General features: G+C 36.1%; 1 protein-coding gene across 2 annotated transcripts in view; it reads right to left on the bottom strand.

Moving 5' to 3' along the window:
• Nucleotides 1-26131, bottom strand: part of LOC121873278 (unconventional myosin-X-like) — a 160299-nt gene that overhangs the window by 42758 nt on the left and 91410 nt on the right. Inside the window, exons 4-20 of one of the 2 annotated variants that reach the window (XM_042376726.1) lie at nucleotides 25016-25268; nucleotides 24079-24269; nucleotides 22915-23127; nucleotides 20454-20731; nucleotides 19179-19314; nucleotides 17560-17685; nucleotides 17178-17295; nucleotides 13871-13992; nucleotides 13198-13343; nucleotides 12370-12582; nucleotides 11888-12057; nucleotides 10768-10904; nucleotides 10378-10526; nucleotides 5466-5501; nucleotides 4120-4345; nucleotides 2052-2282; nucleotides 1514-1634 (exon numbers count right to left, since the gene is read on the bottom strand). In XM_042376726.1, the coding sequence (XP_042232660.1) occupies nucleotides 1514-1634; nucleotides 2052-2282; nucleotides 4120-4345; nucleotides 5466-5501; nucleotides 10378-10526; nucleotides 10768-10904; nucleotides 11888-12057; nucleotides 12370-12582; nucleotides 13198-13343; nucleotides 13871-13992; nucleotides 17178-17295; nucleotides 17560-17685; nucleotides 19179-19314; nucleotides 20454-20731; nucleotides 22915-23127; nucleotides 24079-24269; nucleotides 25016-25268 (2866 nt within the window). The remainder of the gene's footprint in view (nucleotides 1-1513; nucleotides 1635-2051; nucleotides 2283-4119; nucleotides 4346-5465; nucleotides 5502-10377; nucleotides 10527-10767; nucleotides 10905-11887; nucleotides 12058-12369; nucleotides 12583-13197; nucleotides 13344-13870; nucleotides 13993-17177; nucleotides 17296-17559; nucleotides 17686-19178; nucleotides 19315-20453; nucleotides 20732-22914; nucleotides 23128-24078; nucleotides 24270-25015; nucleotides 25269-26131) is intronic. The other variant, XM_042376727.1, reaches the window with a different exon arrangement.

Genomic DNA, 26131 nt, shown 5'->3' with positions numbered 1-26131 from the left:
GAACCTATCCCATTCAACCCCATGTTATAATGAACCTGATAAGCCCCTTTATAATATTTATACTGTATATACTTGTGACACTTGCCAGATGCTTCTGGCATTATTGTACAGGGGTACCTAGTGACAGCACTGGGATCCCACTTCCTCTATCAAGGGATAAACTATTGAAATTGAAAAATTTAAATGAACCTGATTTACAACATTCGACCCGTGATGGAGATTTCAGGAACCTAACCCCATCGCAAATAGAGATTTATCTGTACCGTACTTAAATCAAAATACAGTATATAAAAATTCAGTGAATTTGTGCCGTACAGGTACAGTAAGTCTGTGCTTAACGTCGTCCCGCTTAACGTTATTTCAGTACTACGTCGCTAAACTTTAGACCAAAAATTCGTTTAACGTCCCGGTGATCCGATACTACGTCGTTTTGCGTTGTCACGGACTACTTTCTACGTTGCATCACCCTCTCTCGTCTGGCCGTGCTACGCTCTCTCGGCTCGGCGCAGAGTCTCAGTGACTCACCACCCTCCTCTCCCGCCCTCCTCCGCTCCCATCTTCCTTCTCCGCTCCCGCCATACTCCTCCCCACCCACCATCCGCCTCCTCTGCTTCACTACCCACCACACACTCACTCTACCACCTCTGCCCATCGGTGAGTACCAACACAAACTTAGTAGTTGTATATGTATGCATTATTTTCTATAGAAATGACAATGATTTTCTGTATATGTATATGTATTTCATGGGGAAAATTGATCCACTTAATGTTTAGTATAACATTGCATTTTTAGGAACGTAACCCTGATGTTAAGCGAGGACTTACTGTATAAAGTAAATTTGGAAAACATTTACTTAAGTAAAGAAAAAAATGATTGCTACTTTGTTACTCATAAGCACTGCTAGTAATCTGTCTTTGATGTTTCTGTCGTCGGCAAAAAGTGAATCAGTCACGTTTCAACAAATACAGGTACAGGTCCACCGCCGATTTTCCGGCACCCTTGGTTCCAAAGCCTTGCCAGATTATCCGTTTTGCCGGACCAACCGAGGTCAGGTAATAATAATTCAACAATACACCTCTGACCTACTAATTATACACCTCCTGTGTCTCTAAAGAACCATGGACTGCTAGAACTTAAATCAAACAAATATTAAATGTAAATTAAATGTGAGAAAGCCATAATTTTGAGCAACATTACTGTACACACTTTGTACTCAAATGCACTACACTAGAGTAAAAAAAAATTATCTTGTGCAAAATATATAATGTTTATACTAAAATTAATCACTATCTTACAAGGATTCCAGCAATGCAATTTATATTCTGCTATGTCTAGTCAGCTACATTTTATAAGATAAAAACTTTAAGCCTAAAACTAGCTTCACCCAGGCTGGGAGGGAGGGAGGGAAGTTAAGTGCCCTCTCATAATTTTGTCCGGACTAAAGGAGGTGCCGGACCATCTGTTTCCGGAAAATCGGTGGTGTACATGTTGTACTGTACTTGAATATCCAACCTGCAGGTGGTGGACCAGACACATAGTTAGGTTCCCGGCGTGCTTGAGACCCTGGCAGGCCTGCTGGGATGGTCTCATATATTGGTTCCTTAGGCTTTTCTTCTTCATGGTATCCATTTATCTGAAATATTAATTTAAAACATTAATTTTTTTAAACTGTGTTGTTGGTCTATCATGTCTCCTAAATAGGCATCTTTTCATAAAGTATAAAATGTATTTTTATCCTTTTTAGTGAAAATACCCTGGTCAAGCTCTATACTCCAGTCTTCCCAACAACATTCATCGCGCGGTTAGTAAGTAATCTATCAGTTATTTAACAACTGATAATCATTATTTTCTACCACCTTATTCACAAAACCAAACATCTGTCTGATGGTTCAAGATCTTTTATTAATTTATGAAAACAACTCTGATGATAATAAAGAAGGGATAGAAAACAGCACAAAATAAAAATAATGGATTATTTTTGGTGATGTACTGGAAAGATGAAATATCCACCTTGATACTTTAATTAATACAAAATAATTTCAGCTATTACCTGTGGAGGAGGAGGAGGCAATGTGCCTTCTCCATTTTCTTTGATCTCCCGAGAAACACGATTTGATTTTGACTCTGTATTTGCAGGAGGTGGTGATGGGGATGATGACAGAGGTGGTGGAGGAAATGGCTGTTCTGGAGGTGGAAACTGAAGCCCATCGTTGAGAGCTTCTGGTAAAGGTGGAGGTGGGAAACTATCCCCTTGATCTTCAAGATGATTGAGGGCTTCAATCTGTGGGCACAGGTTGATTATATTTTAATGTACTATAATGAAATATCACAGAAAGTGTGGGGTGGTCTAGAGAATGCTGCAAAGAGGGAACCTAATTTATGAAATACAGTACAATAAAGCCTCCGATAATGACGGTTCAACTAACGAAGATTCATATCGAAGACCCTGGTTAACTTAGGACCCAATTCAATTTAAGCCATTATCTTCTTTTTATTTACGAAAAATTAAAATAAATGTAATTTTCGTTTAAATAACTAAATCTCGATATATATAAAAAAAACACGCCTTGCGCACGGAGGCTGCCAGGCTTGATAGTGGTGACGCCAGCATCACTAGTATAAACAATCGCAGCTGGCGGGCCCTTTGTTTTCACGCCTCTGAACAGGAAAAGGAGAAAAACATTCTCAGGTTTCTTACAGCATTTTTGCATCCCTATTCAACATGAGAAAGAGAGCAAGTGATGATAGTGTTGTTTCAAAAGCTAATAGAAAGTGTATAAGCTTAGCCGAGAAACTAGATGTGTTAAAACGATATGAAAAAGGTGAGAGGTCTGTGGATATTATATGGAGCAAGCAATGAACATATTTTCTGAAATGGATCCATTAACAGAACAAAGCATTAAAATTTAAATAAATGCAAATGACCTCTACATAAAGATGTATAATGAGAAAAAAAGGCAGCTGTGCAAGGTTCTTTCGACACCTTTATCATTCAAAGGCCTAAACCATCAACTTCAGCTTCACCATCAAATTCAGCATCATAAGCAGCTTCAACATCAACTTCAGGTTCAGTAACAGTTTCAGCAACAGCTTTATGGAAAGCTACAGCTTCAGTCAGAGTTGAACCTGATGACTTCGTCATCTGAGTAAAATCTTGCATAATATTCATTGGCTGTCCTTATGTTTTAGACTTTACCACCATTGATGAGTAGAATTTTTGTTTTACATTCGTAAATATTATTTAAAATGTATATGAACAGTAAGTAAGTGTTGCTTTCAAATACATATGTAGAGAAGTGATGATATGTTTTCACATGTACACACTTACTGTTCATACGTTGGCGTTCCCAATCGTCTCACCTTATTTACTTTTACTTTTATCCTCTTCACCACTAATTGGCTTGTTAGCCACTCAGGTGATCGGTCACGTCTCTGTTACTTTTCTTTTACCATTAGTGGTTAGCTACTTCTAATGTTCCATTCATTAACATTAATTAACATTACTTAAAACATACATACAGGTATTAAATTTTTTAAATTAAGTTCACTACAGCTACAACCAGGGTCTTATTTTCTTCAGTTTCTTATGTAGCACCATCGTCACTCACGAAAACAATGCTGTCTTGTCTCCTCTCTTGCTCATGTTGAATAGGGATGCAAAAATGCTGTAAGAAACCTGAGAAAGTTTTTCTCCTGTTCCAGATGCGTGAAAACAAAAGGCCCGCCAAGCACCGACTGTTGTTTACCACTCATTACCAAGGCAGCTTCTTTGCGCAAGGCGCTCTTCATTTTTTTTACAGTAATTTTTTTTTTATCATACATATTGGGATTTAGTTATCATTTATAAGAAATTGTAATTTAATTTCATTTTATTATATTTTGGTCGTAAATACGAATGAAATAAGGAAGTAAATTGAATTGGGTCCTAAATTAACTAGGGTTTTAATATGAAAAGTTGTTGGTCGATCCGTTGTTATCGGAGACTTTACTGCACTTTTCTGCACTAATGAAGTATGCAGTCAGACTATTGCTCCAAAACATGAAATATATTGTGAAAGTTATGATTTATATTTACAGTTAAGCTCAGTAAAAAAAAATAATTAATTATTAACACATACCTCCACATCAACATCATCTGCCAATTCATCCATCTGCCGGGAAATTTCATCTAGAACATGTTTCTCTGACTCCATATTGGAAAGGAAAGAGAAGAGATTGTCCAGGTCAACGCCTTCACCTGAGCCTTGGGATGCATCATCTGGATTGGCAGGGCCTGATGTGGCAAACCGGTTGTTGACAGTTTCAGCCATATTGGAGAGTGTAGCTATTTCTTCTTCCACTCTCCTGAGTTTTAGTAAAAAAATTAATTGAAAAAACGTTATACAAATATACAATAAAAAGAAATACTCTATTAAAGACAAGAATTATCTAAAATACAGTCTACTGTATTGGAAATGTATCATGCAACTTTATGTCCTTCATATCTTAAATGAATTCTTAAGAAAATATGAGAGAGAATGGTCACAGGCAACTACCGGTACACACAATAGCAAAAACCTGTCATCAAGGTTCACACACACACAGACAACCATAGATAAGAAACAATAATGGAACCAATACCAAGGAAGACTTTTAAAGAAATATATATTATCCCAACAGAGATAATATGGAGTGAAAATACAAGTAATGCCTGAAAAGTATAAAGATATCAATGCAATAAATGATATGTGAGCCATGAGATAAATTTTACAATCATTGCAAGAATCCCACAATACCGTATTATGATTAAGTTAATATACAGTACTGTAATAGTAAGCTACTAGACTGATATTAAATCTTAGCTAAGCATACTGTGGAAAATTATAGATGTAAAATAGATACAGTTAAACCCCCATAATTCAAAATAATAGGGGCTCTAGCCCTTATGAATTACGAGATTTTACAGAATATGAGGGACAACTCCTGAGGGGAAATAAAAACAATGGCACTGTCCCATTATCTGCCCCAATCAAAATTAAAACAATTCAAAGTACAGTTCCAGATTTAGGATTATCAGGATATAAAGGCTCAAACACTGGACAATGATGGAAAAACAAGTGAAAAAAAGCTTTTGCGGTAGTCCATAGATCTGCACTCCACAACTGACCAACGTCAACTAACTGTGACCGACATGTGTGACGCATATAGTGCTTGCTTACATTGAGGTAGGCAGTCAGTGGTCACATCCCATGGTGACATGTGCATCATATATATTTGTAAATATCTCTCATAATCCCAAATTTTACCAAATATTACAAAAAAAGTTATATATGTATCGTAATAGCCAATCATTATGAATTATAAGTGATTTCAAACTTGGGGGGATACGAATTATGAAGGTTTTGTGGTATACGTATACTGAATTCCAAGTTTACTTGTGGTGCATGAGAAGAGAATGAATCTAGTAAACCACAGCCATACTCACCCTTCACCCACCGCTGCTAGACCATCATATTGTTGGCTTGAAAGAGAAGCACAAAGCATATCAAGCAAAAACAGGACAAGTGATAAGTACACATTTGTATCATAATTATGAATACTGTACCAAAATAAAATTATTCAGTGAATAGAAATAGGATATTATAAACCTTGCTATATAATGCTGTTTCACAACAAATTAGTATTCAGAATTATGAAAGACTAAAATTTTGAAAATTTTGCTCAACAATCACAAAGAATGAGGACAAGAACTCATTTCTTATTTCTTACAGGAGATTTAGCTTTTAGGCAAACATAGATATCCCTGGATAAGTTTCCCTTACTCTCTTAACCAAGAAATTAGCAAGCAGGAAAGGAGAAAATAAAGACTAGAAAAGCAAGCCTGGATGTTATTTCTTTTTAACTAAAAGCACCTTCACTTCAGACCTATTAAGAGAAAGTGTAAGTATTACTGTACACAATATGTTAATTTTTTAGTAAGTTCCATCATGCATATAAGATACTTTTTGTGTAGAATTCAGTAATAAAAAAAAACATTATGAGCAATTTGTTTAAGCAATACACAAGTACCACTGATAATATTCCATTGAAAAGTCACAATAAAACATGTCATTTATACCTACCATCCTATTGGATTGTACTGTACTTATGAGTAACAATCAGCAGGAATAATATACCCGGTACTGTACATGCAAGTTTCTACTGAGGGCAGAAACTTAATCATAAAGAGATAATTCTGTGATTATTTTCTATCTTATATAAAAAGGAATCATATCAATTTATACACTATACAGTAGTACCGGGTGCATCACTATACTGGAGTAAGTATTGTAGAAGATGGCCAGAACACCAGAATTTTGGATATAACAAGGATTTTGCCACAATGGCACTGCCCCTCCCCTCCCAGTATAGTACAGCCAGTCCTCACAATACAAAAAAGAATGCATTCTGCATAAGTAATGTGTAATGCAAAAATTTACACATTAGAAGCAATTTTCCCAAGAATATTGTGTTATAAATGGTGGATGAATTCTCTGCAGCCTGATTTTCAGCCACCTTACACAACAAAAACTAATCAAAGTAAATGTACAATATATACAGGTATTAATTCAATAAATCATCACAGAAGGTATAATTCAATGAACTCTCATCATAAAGATAGTGAGTTCCTGCATAATGAGTGACTATTATGTGTTCTTGAATAAGTGTTCGCTACGCGAATTCCCGTTCAACAGGACAGAAATGTTTTCCATAAGATCCCAAGTTAAAAGCTAAAATGTGCTCCAGAACAAAAGTTTTCAACCCTATACCTCATGGTTTAAACTTAGATAGGCTCCAACCCAAAGAGTCCTTGTCTTTATTTGTGCATCTTTATTTTTATAATATACAGATACAGGCCCTGTACCAATAATAATAAAAAGATATTTATCCAAAACCACAATATGGGCTTCACATTACTAAAAAGTACATAATTTTCCCAAGCTGTTTGGATTTTTGAGCTTTGACTGTACATACCGTACATCTACATCCTGGACAAGAATTGTAAATAAACTGGTCTGGGCAGTGTCACTTCTGTAATGCAATGTCCTGCTCTGTAACTATAGCTACACATCCTAATGTGCAAGTATTTGTCTTGTCATCTCAGTTAGTGTAGCTGAAGATCACGAGTGCTTTAAGTGACATCAAAATTGTGAACAATTCTTTAAATATAGAATAGTATTTAAAAATCGCCATATGTTTTAAATGCTAAACATCCACACATCCAATATTTGCAATGAAGCTATTTACAAAGGCACATATAATGTATTATATTTGTTATAAGAAGTGTGCCAGCCTCTGTTGTACGAGCCACATCATTTGCTTGTTTGTTAATGTTTCTGGTTTAGCAACACAAGAAGAAAATTTAGTTAAATGGAGAGTTTAAAGATATGCTAACTGTTGAAATACAAATACTAAAATGATCATGTGTTTCTAAAGAAAAACTAATATCACAGGTACATTAATGAGTTAACAACCCCTTTTGCAACACTGGCAACTAATATATATGAAACAGCTTCCCCTACAATCAAAATGTCAGATATGCTTGTCAATGTGATGTGTGCCAAAATTTACACACGATTATTTCAGTAGCATCATTGAAAATTTACTAAAACTATTTACAATTCCAAAACACCAGACAATAACACTGAACTTACATTAAGTTTGCTGTGGTACTATTACTCCAATGTTAACTGGAATATAACTACCCAGAAATCCCCAATTCTGTCTTTTAATGATCCAGATTTACAGTGACTCAAAAAACTATCTTTACAAAATTGTGTTGAAAAAATATACGGTAATGCAATGGATGAAGGATTTTGACAACCCTACCGAGACAACAGGAGTTGCAATGTTCATTCTAAAATTCATCGATCACCCTAAATAAAGATAGTTTTTTGAGTGACTGTATAGATGTCCAGCAGTTTGATATATTACTGCATATACTGTACATAATAAATTACAGTACAGTATAGGGGACCCCAAGTTCGCGGATTTTTATTTCGCGGTCCTCTATTATTCGCGGATGACACCCTGGATGTACCCAAGAATGCCTGTGGGTAGTTTTAAAGTTGCAGGCATTTTCGCAGCTGGGACAGGGAGCCATTCATTCTAGAGACAGTAATTTCCTTTACGTGTATTGTAAATACACCCTGTATGTGTGTGGGTGTACACATACAAATAAATAATAATGGGAAAATACTCTCACAAATAATCAGAAACAAATTTATTAAAAATGTGAGTCTTCCCTCAAGTCCGTGCTTTATAACTTTATTAATAAAGTAATAAAGCACGGACTTGGGGTAGACTGTCACATTTTTAATAAATTTGTTTCTGATTATTTGTCAGAGTATTTTCCCGTTTTTATTAATTAATATGTGTTTTGTGTGTGTATGTCTACACACACACACACACATATACTGTATATACAATACAGGTAAAAGAAATAATTGTCCTAAGGGCAAACACATAAAAGGAATGTACATTTCTTTGTACACAAGCAAAAATGTAACCCTCCCCCCCCCCCCCCCAGGCCACAAATGTTATTTGCGGATTTGGCGATTCACAGCCATTTTGAGAACCTAACCCCAGCGAATTTGGGGGCCCCCTGTGCACTCATATTTCCTTCAAAAGTTTGTTTGCTTCTTTCTCTTGCAATTAACTATTAGTTTGCTTGTACAGTATGTTATAGTAATTTGTTTGCATTTATAAATATTTATCATAACTGACAATATAAGGGTCAAATATATCAAAATTTCTGAAAACTGAAAAGATAAAAAATCAAAAGGGATCTTAAACTGACCCAACTGTATATGAGTATGAAGGTACATAATTCTTCATTTTATGAAAGCCTGAGAGGAATCTTTTTATCATTTGTTTAGCCAGTTGACTGATTCTGGCTATGTCTCAGACTGCACTGGAGCATAATGCCCAAAGAAAATAATAATAATAATTGATATTCAGTCAATTTGGCCAATGACAGCTGACAAAGCCATGAGATGCTTGTTTCTAGTGGAGTCCTTATGACAACAGCATTTGGTGTTCTTCGTGCCAGGTGGTCACCCATCCAAGTACTAACCAGACCCAACGTTACTTAACTTCACTGATCGGAAAAGAAGCAGTGTTTCCAACGTGGTAGTTTACTCTTTCCCTAAGGTCCACATGTTTCTTTTATCGCAAAATTGTTTTTACTGATGTTTATTGAACAGAGTTTACCCTTTCTGCTGAGGCCTATTGCACTAGATGACAGAAACTTCAATTATCAGTGGAGGATTGGGTTGTCATAATCTCTGATTTCAAGCAGTACAAGCAGTGCCGAATTAACCACGAGGCACTTGAGGCACTGGCCTCAGGCCCCCCGACTCGAAGTTGAAGCGTATAAAACATGAAATTCGTTCAACGATGTCCTAGCAACGTCTCAATTTTCTGTCACTTATGAACATTGAATGTGTTATTTTGCAGAAGCTAAATAATGATGAAATCATTGATAATTTTGGTATATTTTGTTCTTGCTATATATATATATATAACCTTGAGGGTAGGGGGCCCCAAGTTGATCTGTGCCTCAGGCCCCTATTAAGCTTAATCCGGCCCTGTGAACACGTCAAGAATTGTTTTTTTTTTTTATAAATGTTGTGCCATCTACACATAGGATGACCTGGGGCATCAACACCATTCCTTCCTCAAATTAATAGTTTTGGAGTACTGATGGTGAACAAGACAGTAGAACATTGATGTGTTGTGTTTGCCACACCTGTCATTAATCTCCTGTTGGGCTCAAGACAATATGGTCATGCTTGAGGGAAACATTAGTGTATGTTTTTCTTTATAATTTATTCCCATCAGTGGAGGGGCATGTCAGAAGTTCTTCCTCAGGAGATGGAGAGCAGTTCTGGGTTAAATTTTTAATACCGTACAGGGTATTTAAAAAGCTGAACTTCTAATTTTTGTCTTATTTTTCCATTTCTTTATTGCTTTTTTTATCCTTTTGTTCTTTCCTTCTTATACTTTACTAGCATATGCTAGCTGAGATAAATTATATTTATTTTCTTGTGCCCTGTACTATACTGCATTTGTCTTCCTTGTGAAAATACCAACCAAGTGATGCAACTACAGTACAGTATGTAATAACCAAATTGATCTGCAGAATTACTTAGTAACTATTTTGAGTACTGTTGTTAGATCTTCACAACTTTAAGGTATAGAGGATCAAGAGTGATATTTTGGAAAACAAATTCACATTCTACACTGCTTAAATATGAGATCATACTTTGTAAAGCCAGATAAAATCATTTCACAATAAATTAATACCCAACATCATATTTTCATCCATAAACATGCAGTTATAAACAAATTTGTACCTCTGAGCTTCCTGAAGCTCCTGCTTCTTTTCCTGATCCTCAGCCAATCTAAGAGCTTCCTCCTCACGCTGACGACGCTCCTCTTCCAAGCGCTCTCTCCTTCGCTGTTCCTCTTCAATATGCTTCATCTCACGTAGGGCGTTGGCAACCTTTAGAAATTATCAGCTCAAATGTGTGATCCTTACTGTTATGTCTTTTAATATCACATATAAAGTGTGCACATTATATACATGATAATAATATATAATTTGGTGTCAGTAATTATTAAGAGACAAACAAAATTTCAATAGTTTATACTGTACTAAGATTATTCATTAACTTTATATTATACCATGAAAACATAATGAAAAAATCATCACTACTTTCTGCAGCCAACAACAGATCCTTTACCTCACGTGCAAACATTCCTCGTACATTAGACTGGATTATGATGACTGCTCGTCTCTTTCTAATAAATGCAAGACGAAGTCTCCAACCACGATAACGGTATTGAATGGCTAAGCAGGCTACACGTATCCTGTCGTATTCTGTTAGTGGAATATAATTTGCATTAATAAAATGAAGACTGATGACAAGAGAAGATGAATGACCATACTGAGACAATTCTTATGAGAATTACTATTTGATAACAAATGTTGATTTAATTTTCAGCTGTACCTTAATACGGGAAGGTACACAAAACACTATCCTTTGCGGTACAGTAAGTGTAAAGTACTGTCCCTGTATCCTGTATGTACATAATTTCACTTTTATAACTACTTCTGTATATAAATAACAATAGATACATTAATGTACAGACTTTCTAAGCATATCTAATATTTTTGTTTTTGACTGGGAATATCAAATCATCTTTTTTATGTTTAATCTTTGCAGATTTTTTTTAGTGCTTGCCTTGAGGGCTGACCATGAAAGGTATGAGATGATGTACAGTATATTCTTACACTGTAAATTCATCTAAAATACAGGAATAACTATTTGAACGGGTAAAATATCTGTCAACTGAAAATCTACATTACCGGTAAAAACGACTTTTCATTAAAAATTTAAGCCTTTTACATATGGACCTAAGAACAAAGAAATTTTGTATCTGATTTTTCACATATTATATGACAGTAAATTAGGAAAAATTGGAATCAGGCAATTGGCTCAGTGACTATGTGAGGTGGTGTGAGTGATGACTCTATTTGTCTTCACATGAGTTTGAGAAGTAAGTAACAGTACAGTATATGATGATTGTAGAAGAATAGTGACACATTGAATGCATACTTTATTTGTAGACTAATAACATTGAGAATATTAGAAAATAATGAACTAAGTTAGTGAACAGGTATTGGCAGAAACTAATAATAAAACCAAACTAACAAAAGTACAGTATGCCTTGTTCATGAAAGTATCCACTTTACATATTTATCCATTTCACAGAAGCCTCTTGGTCCTAAACTTTTCTGTTAACAAATACTTTACTGAATAAAATAATAGATTATCAAATTACAATACAGTAAAGACAAACCTCTCTTGTGTCTGTACATGCGAACAAGTGCTTGTATCTTTATAGCAGCCTCAACACGACTGGTCTGCCGACGGTCTTCTAGTGGCTCGTATACCATCTGTCGGATGAACACTTTGGTTTTGCCTACTTGCCACTCATTTGGTAGTAAATTTAGACTCTTTAAAATTTCACTGTGGAATAAAGAAGATATCATATGCATAAATTATAATAAATTAGACAAAGCAAAAATACATAATTTTTTTAGTACCTGTATATCTATCTTAATGTCTTCAATATTAAGAAAGCAACTAAACTTTGTCCATTAATAACAATTATTAAAGAATTTATTGATATGCCACAATGAAAAATATATTATTTTCTGTTCCACATATATGTACCTCAATAACTCCTATCTTAATTCTCATAACTTCTCACAGCTACAACTGTACAGTCATTACACTTATGTAGTCCTTAATAACTTTACCAGGCTCTGAAGTACCCACCATACATGCTGCTTGGGATCTGGAAATCGTTTCCTCTTATGGAGACAGAAATATCTGCCAATGAAATCATCAAAAGTCATATGTATGGGAAAACCTTCTTTACGGATCCTGATAATATCATTCATGCCCAAGTATCGCAGCTGATCTAGTACCAGAGCCTCATCATAGGACTCAGCAGCCTTGTTCTTGTTGGGTTTGATACATCGAACATACCTGATGGAGATATAAACACATATTTATCAGGATATTAAAACTACCTACTGTTCCATTATTATCTCATAACATATATCTAGTCCCACCCATCAGTATCATTTAAGGCAGTTAAAACAAAAAAGAGAGGCCTCTGCATCTTCTTTAATCCCATTATATACCAATTAATTTGACCAGTCCTTCAGATGTGTATATCCTTTGCAAAACTTCACCATATATATACTAAGTTAACATGGTACTATTTATAACACTTGCAGAGTTACCTTACTGTTTAATCTAGTACAGACAAAGGATATCAATGCATGTATATAATTACTGTGAAGGGTTATAACCTTGGCAAGGTAGCTCCCTCACACCCCTGGGTTATAACCTTGGCCAGGTAGCTCCCTCACACCCCTGGGTTGTAACTGTGGCCAAATAGCTCCCTCGCACCCCTATGTTGTAACCTTGGCCAGATAGTTCACTCAGCCCTGGATTCACCAGTATTTAATACAGGTCAATTAATCCTTTCAACCTTAAAACTTAAATATATTCCCTACCTCACTTAAATATGTTCAGCTTTAAGTACTTCTATCAAGGCCTATGACTGTCATATCATTCTACAACTTAGTTACATACCAAGGGTTTGTGGACTGCAAGACATCAACCAGAGCCTGGAGTTGGTTTCGGAAGGCATCTGACACTGTGGGCTTCCCTTTGGAGGTCCCTCGTGATATAGTACTATGTATGGTCCCCATTCTTGCTATAGTGCACCCAAGCAGATCCTGAGAGGGAGTAATAGATAATACTGTACAAGGCAAAACAACACTAGTAATCAAATACTTCAATTTCATGATATCAATTGATGGTACAGTACTCCCACAGTTGGTAAGGGATTATTGTACAATGAAAGACAAATGTCATGTAGTGAAATTTGGTGGAAACAAAAGCCGAAGGGCTAAACTTTTGGTGCGCTCTGCCTTGTAATAGGGGGCACTCATAATGTTTCACGAGTTATATTTAATTTTCGGACAAAACCGAGACATGACTTTTGTCTCTGATTGTAAACACACCGCATACACACACACACACACACAATAAACCCTCATTATATTGTTGATATGCACTGAGCTAGATACTGTACTGGGCTACTTAAATATGCAATGAAACACTAATATCATGAGATCATCACCTCACACTGTCAATTTCTATTTATACAATTAACATTTCTCCATTGATATTGAATAAAAATTTCCTAACAACTAAGAAAATAAGAATCACACTATGTACTGTACTGTTTATGATTATTTACCTGAAACCGTGTAAGATCAGATATAAACTTGTTCTCTGATTTGCTCATGAGATCAAAGAAGACATCTTGCTGGGCATCTCTGTTCTTGTCAACAAACCCTTGCACTGTGTATATCACTTTCCCTGTCAAAGAAGAAGTAAACAAAATTATAAATGATTCCATCCAATATTTCTTTCATACCGTAGTTCCAACCTAAAGAACAAAGTAGTGTGGTGCACTCACTCTTGCCATAACCATCTAAAGCTCATCACTGACAAAATCCCATGAAAAAGATGAGAATGATAAATCTGCCTGTACAGGACTCAATATACACTCAATATCTCGTGATTATTCTGGCAACAAAGAGGACAAAGGTAAGTCTGATCAAAATATACAGACAGACCAGCACTTTGTTCCATGGTAATCGCATCTGCCGGTGATCATGCAACTCAACGATTATTATCGGTCAGTATTGTTGTTGTTACTTATCTGTGTTTTTTCTTCTCCACACAGTGACAGAACGAATGTGTGGAAAAACAAGCAAAAAAACACTGATGATAATGTGTTGTCTAATGGTAGACCCTGCTGCCATATGGCAACACGAAAATTGTGACCAAGTCCCTGGTTGCTGATCTGACTTTCTGCCACATTTACACACAATTGCAGGGTCTCAATTGTTGCTCTTACTTTGAGAACACAACATACATATATCGTTTCTCACTACTGATCTATTTTAAATTTTTGTATTTCTTTATTAAAATTATTATTATTATTATTATTATTATTACGTATAATTATCAGTGTTATTATTTTTATTATCATTATTTAATTTTTAATTTTTTATTATAAATTTTATTTACTATTAACTAATTATTATTATTATTGTTATTATTATTACATTTTCGCCCCCCAGGCCCTCATGTGGGTCAGTGACCTGTGCCCGGGTGGGCTAATCTCTGTGTAAAAAAAAAAAATAAAGAAAAAAAGTCATTGAGTTACTGTACATGATCATAGGCAGATACAATCACCATGGAACAAAGTGCTGGTCTGTCTGTATATTTTTATCAGACACTGGGTGGCCACGTGGCGGAGCACAGGTTGATGACACTGCGGCTGAAAAGTGCAGCAAAAGATGCGTTCCATATTCCGTGCATCAGCGAGTTTGTCCAGACGATGACCATCGTTCATGCAATTTTTTTTTATCACAAAGAGGGTGGTGGTTTTAAAACATCAACATCGTTAAAGCAAAATAAAGCAAATCGGGGTGACCTGGTAGTAGGCAGCTATCAAACAGGGAGGTATTACCGCCTGTGAAGATATTGGAAGCATGATGTATTGTCTAATGGCAGACCCTGCTGCCACATGGCATCACAAAAATTTTGACCAAGTCCCAGGTTACTGATCTGACTTTCTGCCTCATTTACACACAATTGCAGGGTCTCAATTGTTTCTCTTACTACTGTATTGACAACGCAACATACATATACTGTATTGTTTCTCACTTTTGATCTTTTTTTCATTTTTGTATTTATGGTTCTTTATTATTATTATTATTATTATTATTATTATTATTATTATTATTATTATTATTATTATTATTATTATTAAAGTACTGTACTATCATTATTATTTTTTTTTTATTCTAAATTTTATCTATGAATTATTATTATTATTATTATTATTATTATTATTATTATTATTATTATTATTATTATTATTATTATTGCACTATAATGGTCCCTCGGTTAACAAACACAATTCATTCCAGAAGGTTGTTCGTTAACCGAAAATTTCATTAACCGAATCCATTGTTTCAATGGGATATTGGGTAATTGGTTCCAGCTCACCAAAAAGTACATACAAAGTAAAAAAAAAAAAAAATGCAGTAAAGTACACTTACATTGAGGTGTGTATGTAGAAGGCTCCTGGTTGATGATGATGATGGGAATTAGAAGTGGGGTGTAGGAGAAGGGAGAAGAGAAGGAAGTGGGGATGGAGGAGAAATCACCTTCCAGAGGATCCATGCTTGATGCCGTCATTTCACCAATAATATTTTAAGTTCACTAGGTGTAATTCAAGAATATTTTCTTAAAATCAACACTGCACTGTGCTATATATTATAAATATGTTATATAAATTTCAGAATGACCAATAATTGTACTGTAAAAATGTAAAACTTTACTGAGTTCAAGAGAGCCACAAGCAAGATGTTTCCTCCACTGAACAGACACCTTGGTGGGTGAGTGAAGTGGCTGATGGGTGCACCAAAAACTAGTTCTCTGTACTGCAATTATGTTAAATAAGTGTTAAAATGACTCATAATTTTAATATAAAACTTGGAAAAATATTGAATAGCACAACCTTCTTGATATTTACTCCAATGGGAAAGAATGTAAGCCCTAGAACCGATTACTGTATTGGCGGACTAACCTACCAGCGAATGAGCAAGCCAAAACATGTTGACATGTTTTCTTAAGAATTTCGTTAATCGAATTTTTGTTCGTTAACCGAATTGAAGATTCTTATGGAAAGTAATACGTTATACCGAAATTTCATTAACCGAGACGTTTGTTAACCGAGGGACCACTGTATTACATTTTTGCCCCCCAAGCCCCAATGTGGGTCAGTGACCTGTGCCAGGGTGGGCTAATCCTCGTAAAAAAAAAAAAAAAGAATAAATAAATTAAATACAAAATGGCACCTAGTAACAATACTCAGGGTAAAATACTGTATGGAAAATTCAGTTCACTCACTAAAACATGATATTATCTGGCTGTGTGGTGGCGACAAACTAACACTAGAAGAGCTTGAGCAAGAAGCATCTTTTATACAAAGGATGGTTCATAGTACAAGGTCTAAAAATTGGCAAATCTATTAATTATAAATCTATTATTAGCCTGTGCTCAATGAAGGTCAAGGATGCTCGCTCTCTTGCAATTTCTCTTGAGTTTACCATGTGCACCACTTACCAAGTTGTCTTAACATTCAGCAGCCACTTCTCCTTCCAGTTCAAGTGAGAAAAGAAGAGTAAGCCATTTAATTAGAAGAGACAACCGATCGGGCAGTGAATCACGTGTATCAAGAATGGGCACTGAGTGAGAGGAGCAACCTGGTGCTGAATCTGACTAAGATTATTTAAAGGATGATGTTCTAGGTGAGTCTAAATTGGTACAGTATATGTAATTCAATACAAAATAAGGAGTAAGAGAGCAGAGGCCCAAAATATCTTTCAAATAACTCAAGGTTACTGCATACACTAATATCTTCAACAATAAAATTTTTCTCATACTTATAATAAAATGTTATGAAAGTCAAGCAGTTTCCATACCTGCATAGTGGTTGATGCCAAACTCAACTTCCCATTTTCTTCTATCATCACCTTTGATGTAATTTGCATGATTCTCAAACTCCTGGTGCAGTTTGGTCAGATAGGACTTGTCAGCACCCTGGAAAGTTTAGTTTATCATGAAATTCAGTCACAAAAAAATAGAAGAAAAAAAAGCTCTATATCAATAATTTAAATGTGATAAATGTCTCACTGAAAATATTACCCTGTAACAGCAACATTTTGAGTCTATTTATATAGTTTTCAATTTATACCCAAGTAATTATAATTCTTTATTATTAATGAAGAGGTATGTGTTAAAATTAAAATTATATATGATGACCTATATCACAGTTACACAATTTCGATCACAAAGAAAACTAACCTTGGGCATCCGACACTCTTCAGAGAGAAGTTTGAGAATACATCTTGGCGGCTTCTCCATTAATTCAAGGCACTCAGTGTTATCAGTAAAAGTGATGTGGGAAAATTTGATTTCCTCTTGGTGATACTGCAGTCAAAAAGAATTAAATTTTTATCCAGATATCTTTTAAATGGTTATGAGACCTACCCATTAAAAATAACTAATTTTATTTGTATTTGTACCATTCCTGGGAAAATTCCAGTGAATTTATCAGTACATTGTAGAAAATAACCAAAACAAGGTACAGTACTGTATACTGCATCTAACATATATCAAATAAAGCCCTCTACTCGGTGACTCAAATAAAGTATCAACTTTAATTTTGAGGGTTAGGACTTCAAACTCCTGACAATGGTATGGCTAAGAATACTATCATGTTGAAGCTACATCCCCATCATGGGCAGGGCTTTTAAAAAAGACCACACATCAAGTACAGGTTTCCCTTACAGCCAATATAAGGGATGGAGATGAGCAAAATATGACAATACATTGGCAGGCATCTCACCACGCTGCACAGATCAGTCATCTAGTATGGATTCCAGGGTCACCCATTCACTTCCAGCTATAGTATACATACCACCATCCTGCAAGGTTATCACCTGTTTCATCCTGCCTTCTGATGGAGCTTAGTGTCTTTTCCCACACACCATGTTAGCTACTAGGCTGCTGCTGCATAGTCCTTAACATTACAGGGGGGGTACTGTCAATACGCAGGCTTTTTGTCATTGTTGTTTCACGCTATGTGTTGACTATTATGCTCAATGGCCTAGTTGGAGAATCACTAGTGTGACAGGTGCAAAGCTCTATGATAATCTGGTATCAGTTATTTCCTGGTGTGTAGCTCACCTTGTTTAAGGTAAGTACTGTATTTCCAAAGAATGTGGAGGTCTAATACAAAAGTGGGGGGTGCTCTGGTGAGGTAAGAAATTTAATTTTTCAGGATACATTCTATTTTAGATGTTAGTTGGGGCACTGTTGATTTATTCCAATTTGGGGGATGGTTCATACTTACACATAATACAGTATTATGCCTAGTTCTTTCTGTAGGAAGGTTTATTTTATGTCCTTCTAATATAAGTGGTGGAACATACTGGGACCCTTCAAGAAATCTGACATCGGGTTCCTCCTTCCTCCCAGTGGGTAGTAGAAGTTAGCTGGAATTGAATGGGTGATCCTCGAAATCCAGTCAAAATGGCTGACCCATTTGAATTGGTGATTCCCAGGCCAGTGTGAGACCATGACTCGCTAGCCTCTATATTCTTAATTGTGTGAACAACGTTCACTTGGTTTGTGGTCTTTTGAATGCAATGCTTGCAAGCAACAAGAAGAATGATCAAGACACTTTTTCCACCTCATCATTATCAGGGGCTCCTGGGTCTTAACCTCAAAAGTGTTGGCACATTACTGAAGTCATTGAACTATAGGATCCATAATAAGAGAGATATTAGGATTGATCCTGCATATGTTAAACATAATATTTCATATTTTTTTGTTTGTGAAATAAATTAGATGATGAAAAAAAATTTAAATACAATATATATTTCATAAATGTAAAAACACAACACATAGGAGAGACTTACTATTTCCTGTTCCAGAGCAAACACATAATGATTGAAAAATTTGTGCAACTTCTCATTGGTGTAGTTAATACATAATTGCTCAAAGGAGTTCACAGCAAAGTTTTCAAAGCCAAAGATGTCCAGAACACCCAAGAACCTGTTAAAGAAAACTTAATTAGCATTTGACCTGATATGGCAAAGCTGTAGTCAAGCATTTCTCTAATCTAATGTGGCTCCTGATTAAATGTACCAAATGCTTGTTTTCAGCAACAAGCAAAAAAAACTTTAATCTAATCTGAACTACCGGCACTAAAAGGACAGTTTCATAAAGAATACACTTTTCTAAATGATACCCATTGATTTCAATTCTGATAGTAATGAAATAATTAAAAAAAAATGAAGTGCACAATTCCATCTTTCAAAATTCACCTGAAAAACATAAGTTTCTTTATGACGTGCCTGGGTTAGTTCATTATATTAGTACTCTGTACTGTACTTTATGGTTTCCTAGATAGAGTAGGGTGTTGCCTAGTGTTAATCACATCTAACTATTCTTTGTACTATAACAATATGCACAAATGAGAGAAATAGACACCTGCTTCCAATAGTCCCAACCTATAGAAGGGACAATTATCTCATGGGAACAACCAAAACAAAGACTGGGAGTTTGCAATTATTATTCATCACAAACAAAACCACTAAAGGATTAATTCCCAAAGAACAAACTTAAGACAGGAACTTGTCATCTGTTCCTCAATGAAACAAACAAAATAGATATCAAGATTTATGGACATAACAAGCTTTATACTGTCACAGGTATCACTGCAATCTATAAGGAATGCATTCGCTCAAAACAGTCCATTAAGTACAGTGTGATTACAGCACACAAAATACTAAGCTTTTAATATGCAAGGTGGTAACAAGGCTGGCACTGCATTCAACTGCCTTCTCTTCCCCAACTGTAGAAATAGGTACCCATTCACAGCTGGATGGACTGGGAGTGCCCTGGGTTCAAACCAAAGATCCTTGGGATAGGAGGCAAATGCTGGATCTACTCAGCCATTGCACCCCAGAGGAACCTTATCTCTCCCAAAATATTAATACGACAATCTTAGAACTTAGAACTCCCAGTAGGGACTTTATGAGAAGTGATGTCGGCAATGCAAGTAAATAAAATAAAAAAATTTAAAGACAACTTAAAAGTGAGTCTTGAATGATATGAACTTGTAAAATGGCATGTTACATTAGATGAGATTCTGTCATAATGTGTGTATACAAAATGAAGAGACAAATCACCTAGTTTGGTCCTGGCCTGGGTTTGTGCATTTGTTGATATGGTCCACCAGCCATGCAAATGTACGAGAGTAAAGCGCTTTTCCCATGGCATGTCTGTTTTCCTTGGCTTCAGCATGTTTCAGTGGGATATGAGTGATGTTGCCTCTAATGTTAATCTGTCTCTGTAGCACAATACCAAGAAGATCTTCCTCTGTAAGCCCCAGTAGTTCAGACAATTTTGTTAGCACCTCTTTGTCATTGCTTGTCAGTTCACATTTTTCACCATCAATGTCAGCAAACTGGGGAATAAAAAAGAAAAGATACAATATACTAAACATAAAAAACCACACACACACACATGTAATACCTGTGTTTAATAATGTTCATAACAATACAAATAGACAATAATTAAAATTGGCTTGGTGCACATTTTATAATGCAGAACATTTGCTACATAAAGTCATAACCATTTTAAAATTGTGCAATGTTATAACCTTTAAATCATTCAACTCTGCAGAACTGAAACATTAACAGGTACAGTAGTGGTACACTGCCCCGTACTTGTATTTTGTGTGACAACTGGAGATGGGATAAGGGAGGAGGTGGTAGGTATACCCTGTATAGTTGCTAAAAAAACAACTTTAAGGGGGGTGGGGTTTCGATGAATTTTAGAATGAACATACAGTAGAGACTCTTACTGTCTCAGTAGGGTTGTCAAAATCCTTCAGTCTGTAAAAATGGCTTTTTGAGCAACTGTACAGTGGTCCCTCGGTTAACGAGCACAACCCATTCTAGAAGGTTGCTCGTTAACCGAAAAACTCGTTAACCGAAACCATTGTTTCAATGGGTTTTTGGGTAATTGGTTCCAGCTCACCGAAAATTGCCTAAATTCAACAAAAAAGGTAGAAAAGTACACTTACTTTGAGGTGTGTATGTAGAAGGCTCCTGGATGATGATGATGATGATGGGAATTAGAATGGGGGTGGAGGAGAAGGGAGAAGATAAGGCATTGGGGTGGAAAAGAAGTTACCCCATGGTGCCATTTCACCCATAAAATTTTAGTTCTCTTGGTGTAGCTCAAGATTATTTTCTTTAAATCAACACTGCACTGCATTATATATTGTCAATATGTAAAATAAATTTCAAAATAACCAATAATTTGCTTGCAAACACAGAAAAAAGCGTTTAGTTGAACAGTCTCAAGCAAGATGTTACCTCCACTAAAAAGACACAGACTGACGCCTGTATGGTGTGTTCAGAGGCTGGATGGTGAGCATAAAACTAGTTTCATTACCTTCAATTATGTTCAATAATTGTTAAAATGACTAAAAAATTTAATATTAAACTTTTAAAATTATTGAATAGTATAAACTTTTTGATATTTGCTAAAATGGTAAGGAATTTAAGCCCTAGAACCGATTACTGTATTGGCGGACTAATACTACAGCTGGTGGACCGCCAAATGCAAGCGAAAACATGTTCAGGTCGGCTCGTAAGAAACTCGTTAATCGAGGGATTGCTCGTTAACCGAAGTTAAGAATCTTATGGAAGGTAACTCGTTAACCGAAATCTCGTTAACCGAGGCGCTCGTTAACCGAGGGACCACTGTACAATATGAATATATATAACCAAAGAACTTGTTCACTAATTTATTCAAATGTCAGATTCCTAGCTCAAAAGGTGCCTAAGATATATATGAAGGAAGACAGGGGTCCCCTAGTATGAATTAAATGTTTATGTTTAATTAACATGCACGAGCTTTACAAGAAACAAGGATGACTGACCCACCATCGTGCACAGTTAGTACCTAAGGCTACCTGCACCACACTGTTCTGTTATCAGATGATTGATTCTACCTTTAAGCCACATGTGCCAAAAAAGTCAGTAGTCCGGGTAGTAATGTGCTTGTAAGACTTGGGAGGGGAGAGGGTATGTGGAAGCTATTACTAAACTCAGAAACATTTATACATTTTAACCTCTCCATTTTATATAAATACGGTGACCGAGTCCTATCCATTTGCATACAACTAGCACTCCTACGGGTCAGTCCTCCTGTTCTTATACAACAAACAGTTCCACAACACCTATATTATATCCGGTTGATGGATCTTGAGTAGAGTTTCAAACTCAGCTCTCTTATCGAGGAAAGTATTGATGGCACTGGTCGATGAACGAGGTCCCATCAGTTTCCATGAGGACATCAAACTGGCTACTTTGGGTATTTTCCAGTGTTTACATTACAGGTATATTGTGATTTAGTTGTATGCAAGATCAAGTACTGTACATACAGTATACTGTATATAGCTAATGAAACAAAATTACACAACTGCAGAGGGGTGTTCATGCATACAACCTACTGAACTATTACTATCGACAATATTCTGATGAAATCTATATCACTGTATTGTATAAATTTTCTTGTATACAAACCATAGCACTAAACCAGCTACAAAAATAAAACAAATACATCTAGAGTCCTTACCTCCAAGTTGCCAAGCCACAGGATGGCTGCCAATGTTCCATATATTCCATCACAGATTTCTGGTGGCACATGTAAAACATTAAAAGCTAACCGCAGACTATCAAACTTGCGAACATCATCAACACCGTCTATAGTGAAACAGCCAGACTGGTTCAGATATGTGTAGAACTTGGCAGGCCTCAGGTGGAACTGGTCAGCGAGTTCTTTGTTGTTCTGGGAAATATATAAGATATTGCATAAAAAACAGCATCCAGCCAAAGAAAATAATAATATCAATAAAAAAAATCTGGGTTGAGATCCATTAAACGTGAACTTACAAGCTACAATAAACACAGCAGAGTATAAACACAACTAAGAACAAGAAAGAATGTGACAGCAAATTTTGAAGCATTATATATCAAGGGAAAATCTTTTGTAAATTCAAGAATACAGTTGTAACCCGCTTTACGCGGTTTCACTTAACGCGATTTCTCATATACGCAGTGCCTCGCCAGAACCGAACTTTCACTTAACGCGGTTCATCTACCCATATACGCGCAGAGTGTCCGGCTCGAGACGCTATTTTTAGATTCGCCCCACCCGCCACCCGCTCCCGCCTACCGCCTGCCTCGCCTCTCCCTCCTCCTCCTCCCTCCCTCCCCTCCGCCTCCATCCCCATATGCCGACCCATCTCTTCTACTAACGTAAGTGTTACACCTAACTTTTAGTTTTCCTAACCTAACCTATATTTTTCCTAACCTAACCTCTTCTATAATACTTGTTTGTTCATACCATCATAAAGTTAAGATAAAATTTTTACTACAACATAGTTGTGTGTCGTCAAAAAGTGGAGTTTGGGGGTCGGGCCAATCTCTATTGGAATTAATCCCATATGTTCTGTTGTTCACTTAACGCGGTTTTCACTTAACGCGGTACCCTGTGGGTTCAATTGACCGCGTAAAGCGGGGTACAACTGTAATATAAACACTTAACAAGGTCACCACAGTTCTGATACTACATTCATGATGCAGTATTGTAAAGTACGTATTCCAAAAACATTCACATCTTCAATTAAATTTTGTGATATACCAAAAAATATTCATAACCTCAATTTCACAGAGAACACAGTTACACATTTAAAATCTAGCACAACTACATGTCGAAAAATTATAATGTACATCACACCTGTGCTGCAGCGACCAGTTGATACAAAACATGATAGTTGCGCTCTTGTGGTCCCTGGAAGGTGATGCGAGACTGTTCCAGAAGATAGTCCTGCATAACACACCCCTTTATGTGCCACGAAGTATCAAAGCACACCTGCATGAACTTTCCAAATCGACTAGAGTTGTCATTTCTTACTGTCTTGGCATTACCTGAAGATACAATACATAACGATACATAACAGATGTCATTAGTCAAGGAAGTTCATAATAAATTTCCTACAAAAAATATATATGACAACACAATCACAAATAACAGACCATAAACTCCACACAGAAGAGACACAAATGATATCGGTAAACTTTCACAAGATCTTAGAAGCTTACCATGCAAACATTATCTGATTGCCAAGTACCATTACCAACTCTGTGGCTTTTGAAGTCTGAATATTTTACCTATGAAGGTATTTGAGTCCAGAGATTTTATACAGTGTAAATATTTTGCCACCAATTGATCATAAACAAAATATGAAAATAAATAATTTGGTTTACACAAATATAAAAGCAAAATCATAATTATCCATTATCTGATACTAAAAGAAAAACTTACGTACAGGGGCAAACAAAATTTACTTAATGGCTCGCCTTTACTTACTGCTTCGTAAATGTATACATTTGGTTGCTCATTGCAGACTCAAGAAAATTGGAATATGTCATACTTTAGTTTATTTGGCCAGTTTGAACTTTACCAAAAATTACCTCAAGCAATTTCATGTGGCAGCCATTTGTGTGGTGCCACGCGGCCCACGCTAGATATATCCCATGATTTTACCAACTTTGACCAGTCCTGAGACAAAGCTGAAAATGCAAAGACCCTGGCCCAAAATCTGAGAGGTGGCAACCCTACTGCCAGACCCAAATTCAACAACACTCAACAGTCTTTCATTATCATAACTTACCAAATGCTTCTAGAATGGTGTTAGCCTCAATGATTTGTTGTTCAACCCAGGTGGAAACTCCAGAGGTAACTGAGCAGAGATACTGAAGAATAAATTTTGTGGTTTCTGTCTTGCCAGCTCCTGACTCCCCAGATATGACACATGACTGGTTCTTATCGAGCCTCTGCAGGGCCACGAAGGACGACTCTGAGATGGCGAACACATGAGGCTCCTCTTCTAGCAGCTTTTTTCTTTGGTATCTCACAATTGCTTCCTGTAGGTAGATAAATTTAAAACATAAACATCTATTGTGAAGTGAGCATCAACCATAACATTTCCAATTGCATAACTATAGTACAGTATATAAAAAAAACACAAAAGAGTAGTTTACAGTTGAGAAATTACAGGAATCAACTTCAGAGGAGTCCATTTCAAAAACACAGTGATGTAGGCCTCAAGGTTTTTTTTTCAGGCCTCTGTCTCAGACGCCCTACATTTTCAGAGATCCTCTTTATTTTCACAGCTTAATTCCCCCAACATATTCAGCTAGTACAGTATCCCTATAATTTCAGTTTTCCCCACAGTAACCCCTAATAATGTCAGCTCCACATATATTTCCAGTGGCTCTCTACATTTTCAGGTTTTACAATGTTCTCCCTGCAATTTTTAATGTCTTTAATCACCATTTTCAATGTCTCTCTCTCATTCCCAAAGGTGACTTCTCCAGCTATTTTAAATGTTTGTATTTTCTTCCTGTATTTTTAATTCCCTCAGAGTCCCAGTAATTTTAATGTGCCTGACGTCTCACCACATATTTCACATTGGCTATTATATTATTCATGTCTTTCTCCTCCATTTTAAGTGTCTTCAAGAGAAATAAAAATGTTTGTTTGCTCCCATCCTCTGTACTTATTTGTGTTTTCCCTTAGCTACAGTGTATCAGTGAGGGGCAAGTTTGGTGTCCTCCCCCTCTCTCTTTCTCTCTCGCAGTATTTTCTTGTCCTGTCCTACATTTAAGAGATGTACATGTCATCCAGCAAACAGCACACAGGCAGTAATTATATATCATGTAAGGTGTGAAAGAAGAGCAGAAGGGTTCATCAGTACCTGTAAAACTGAAGTTTTTCTGAGTGATAT

This window comes from Homarus americanus, unplaced genomic scaffold, assembly GCF_018991925.1.
Source record: "Homarus americanus isolate GMGI-L3 unplaced genomic scaffold, GMGI_Hamer_2.0 scaffold32929, whole genome shotgun sequence".
NCBI lineage: Eukaryota > Metazoa > Arthropoda > Malacostraca > Decapoda > Nephropidae > Homarus > Homarus americanus.
This window is presented reverse-complemented; position numbering and strand designations above follow the sequence as displayed.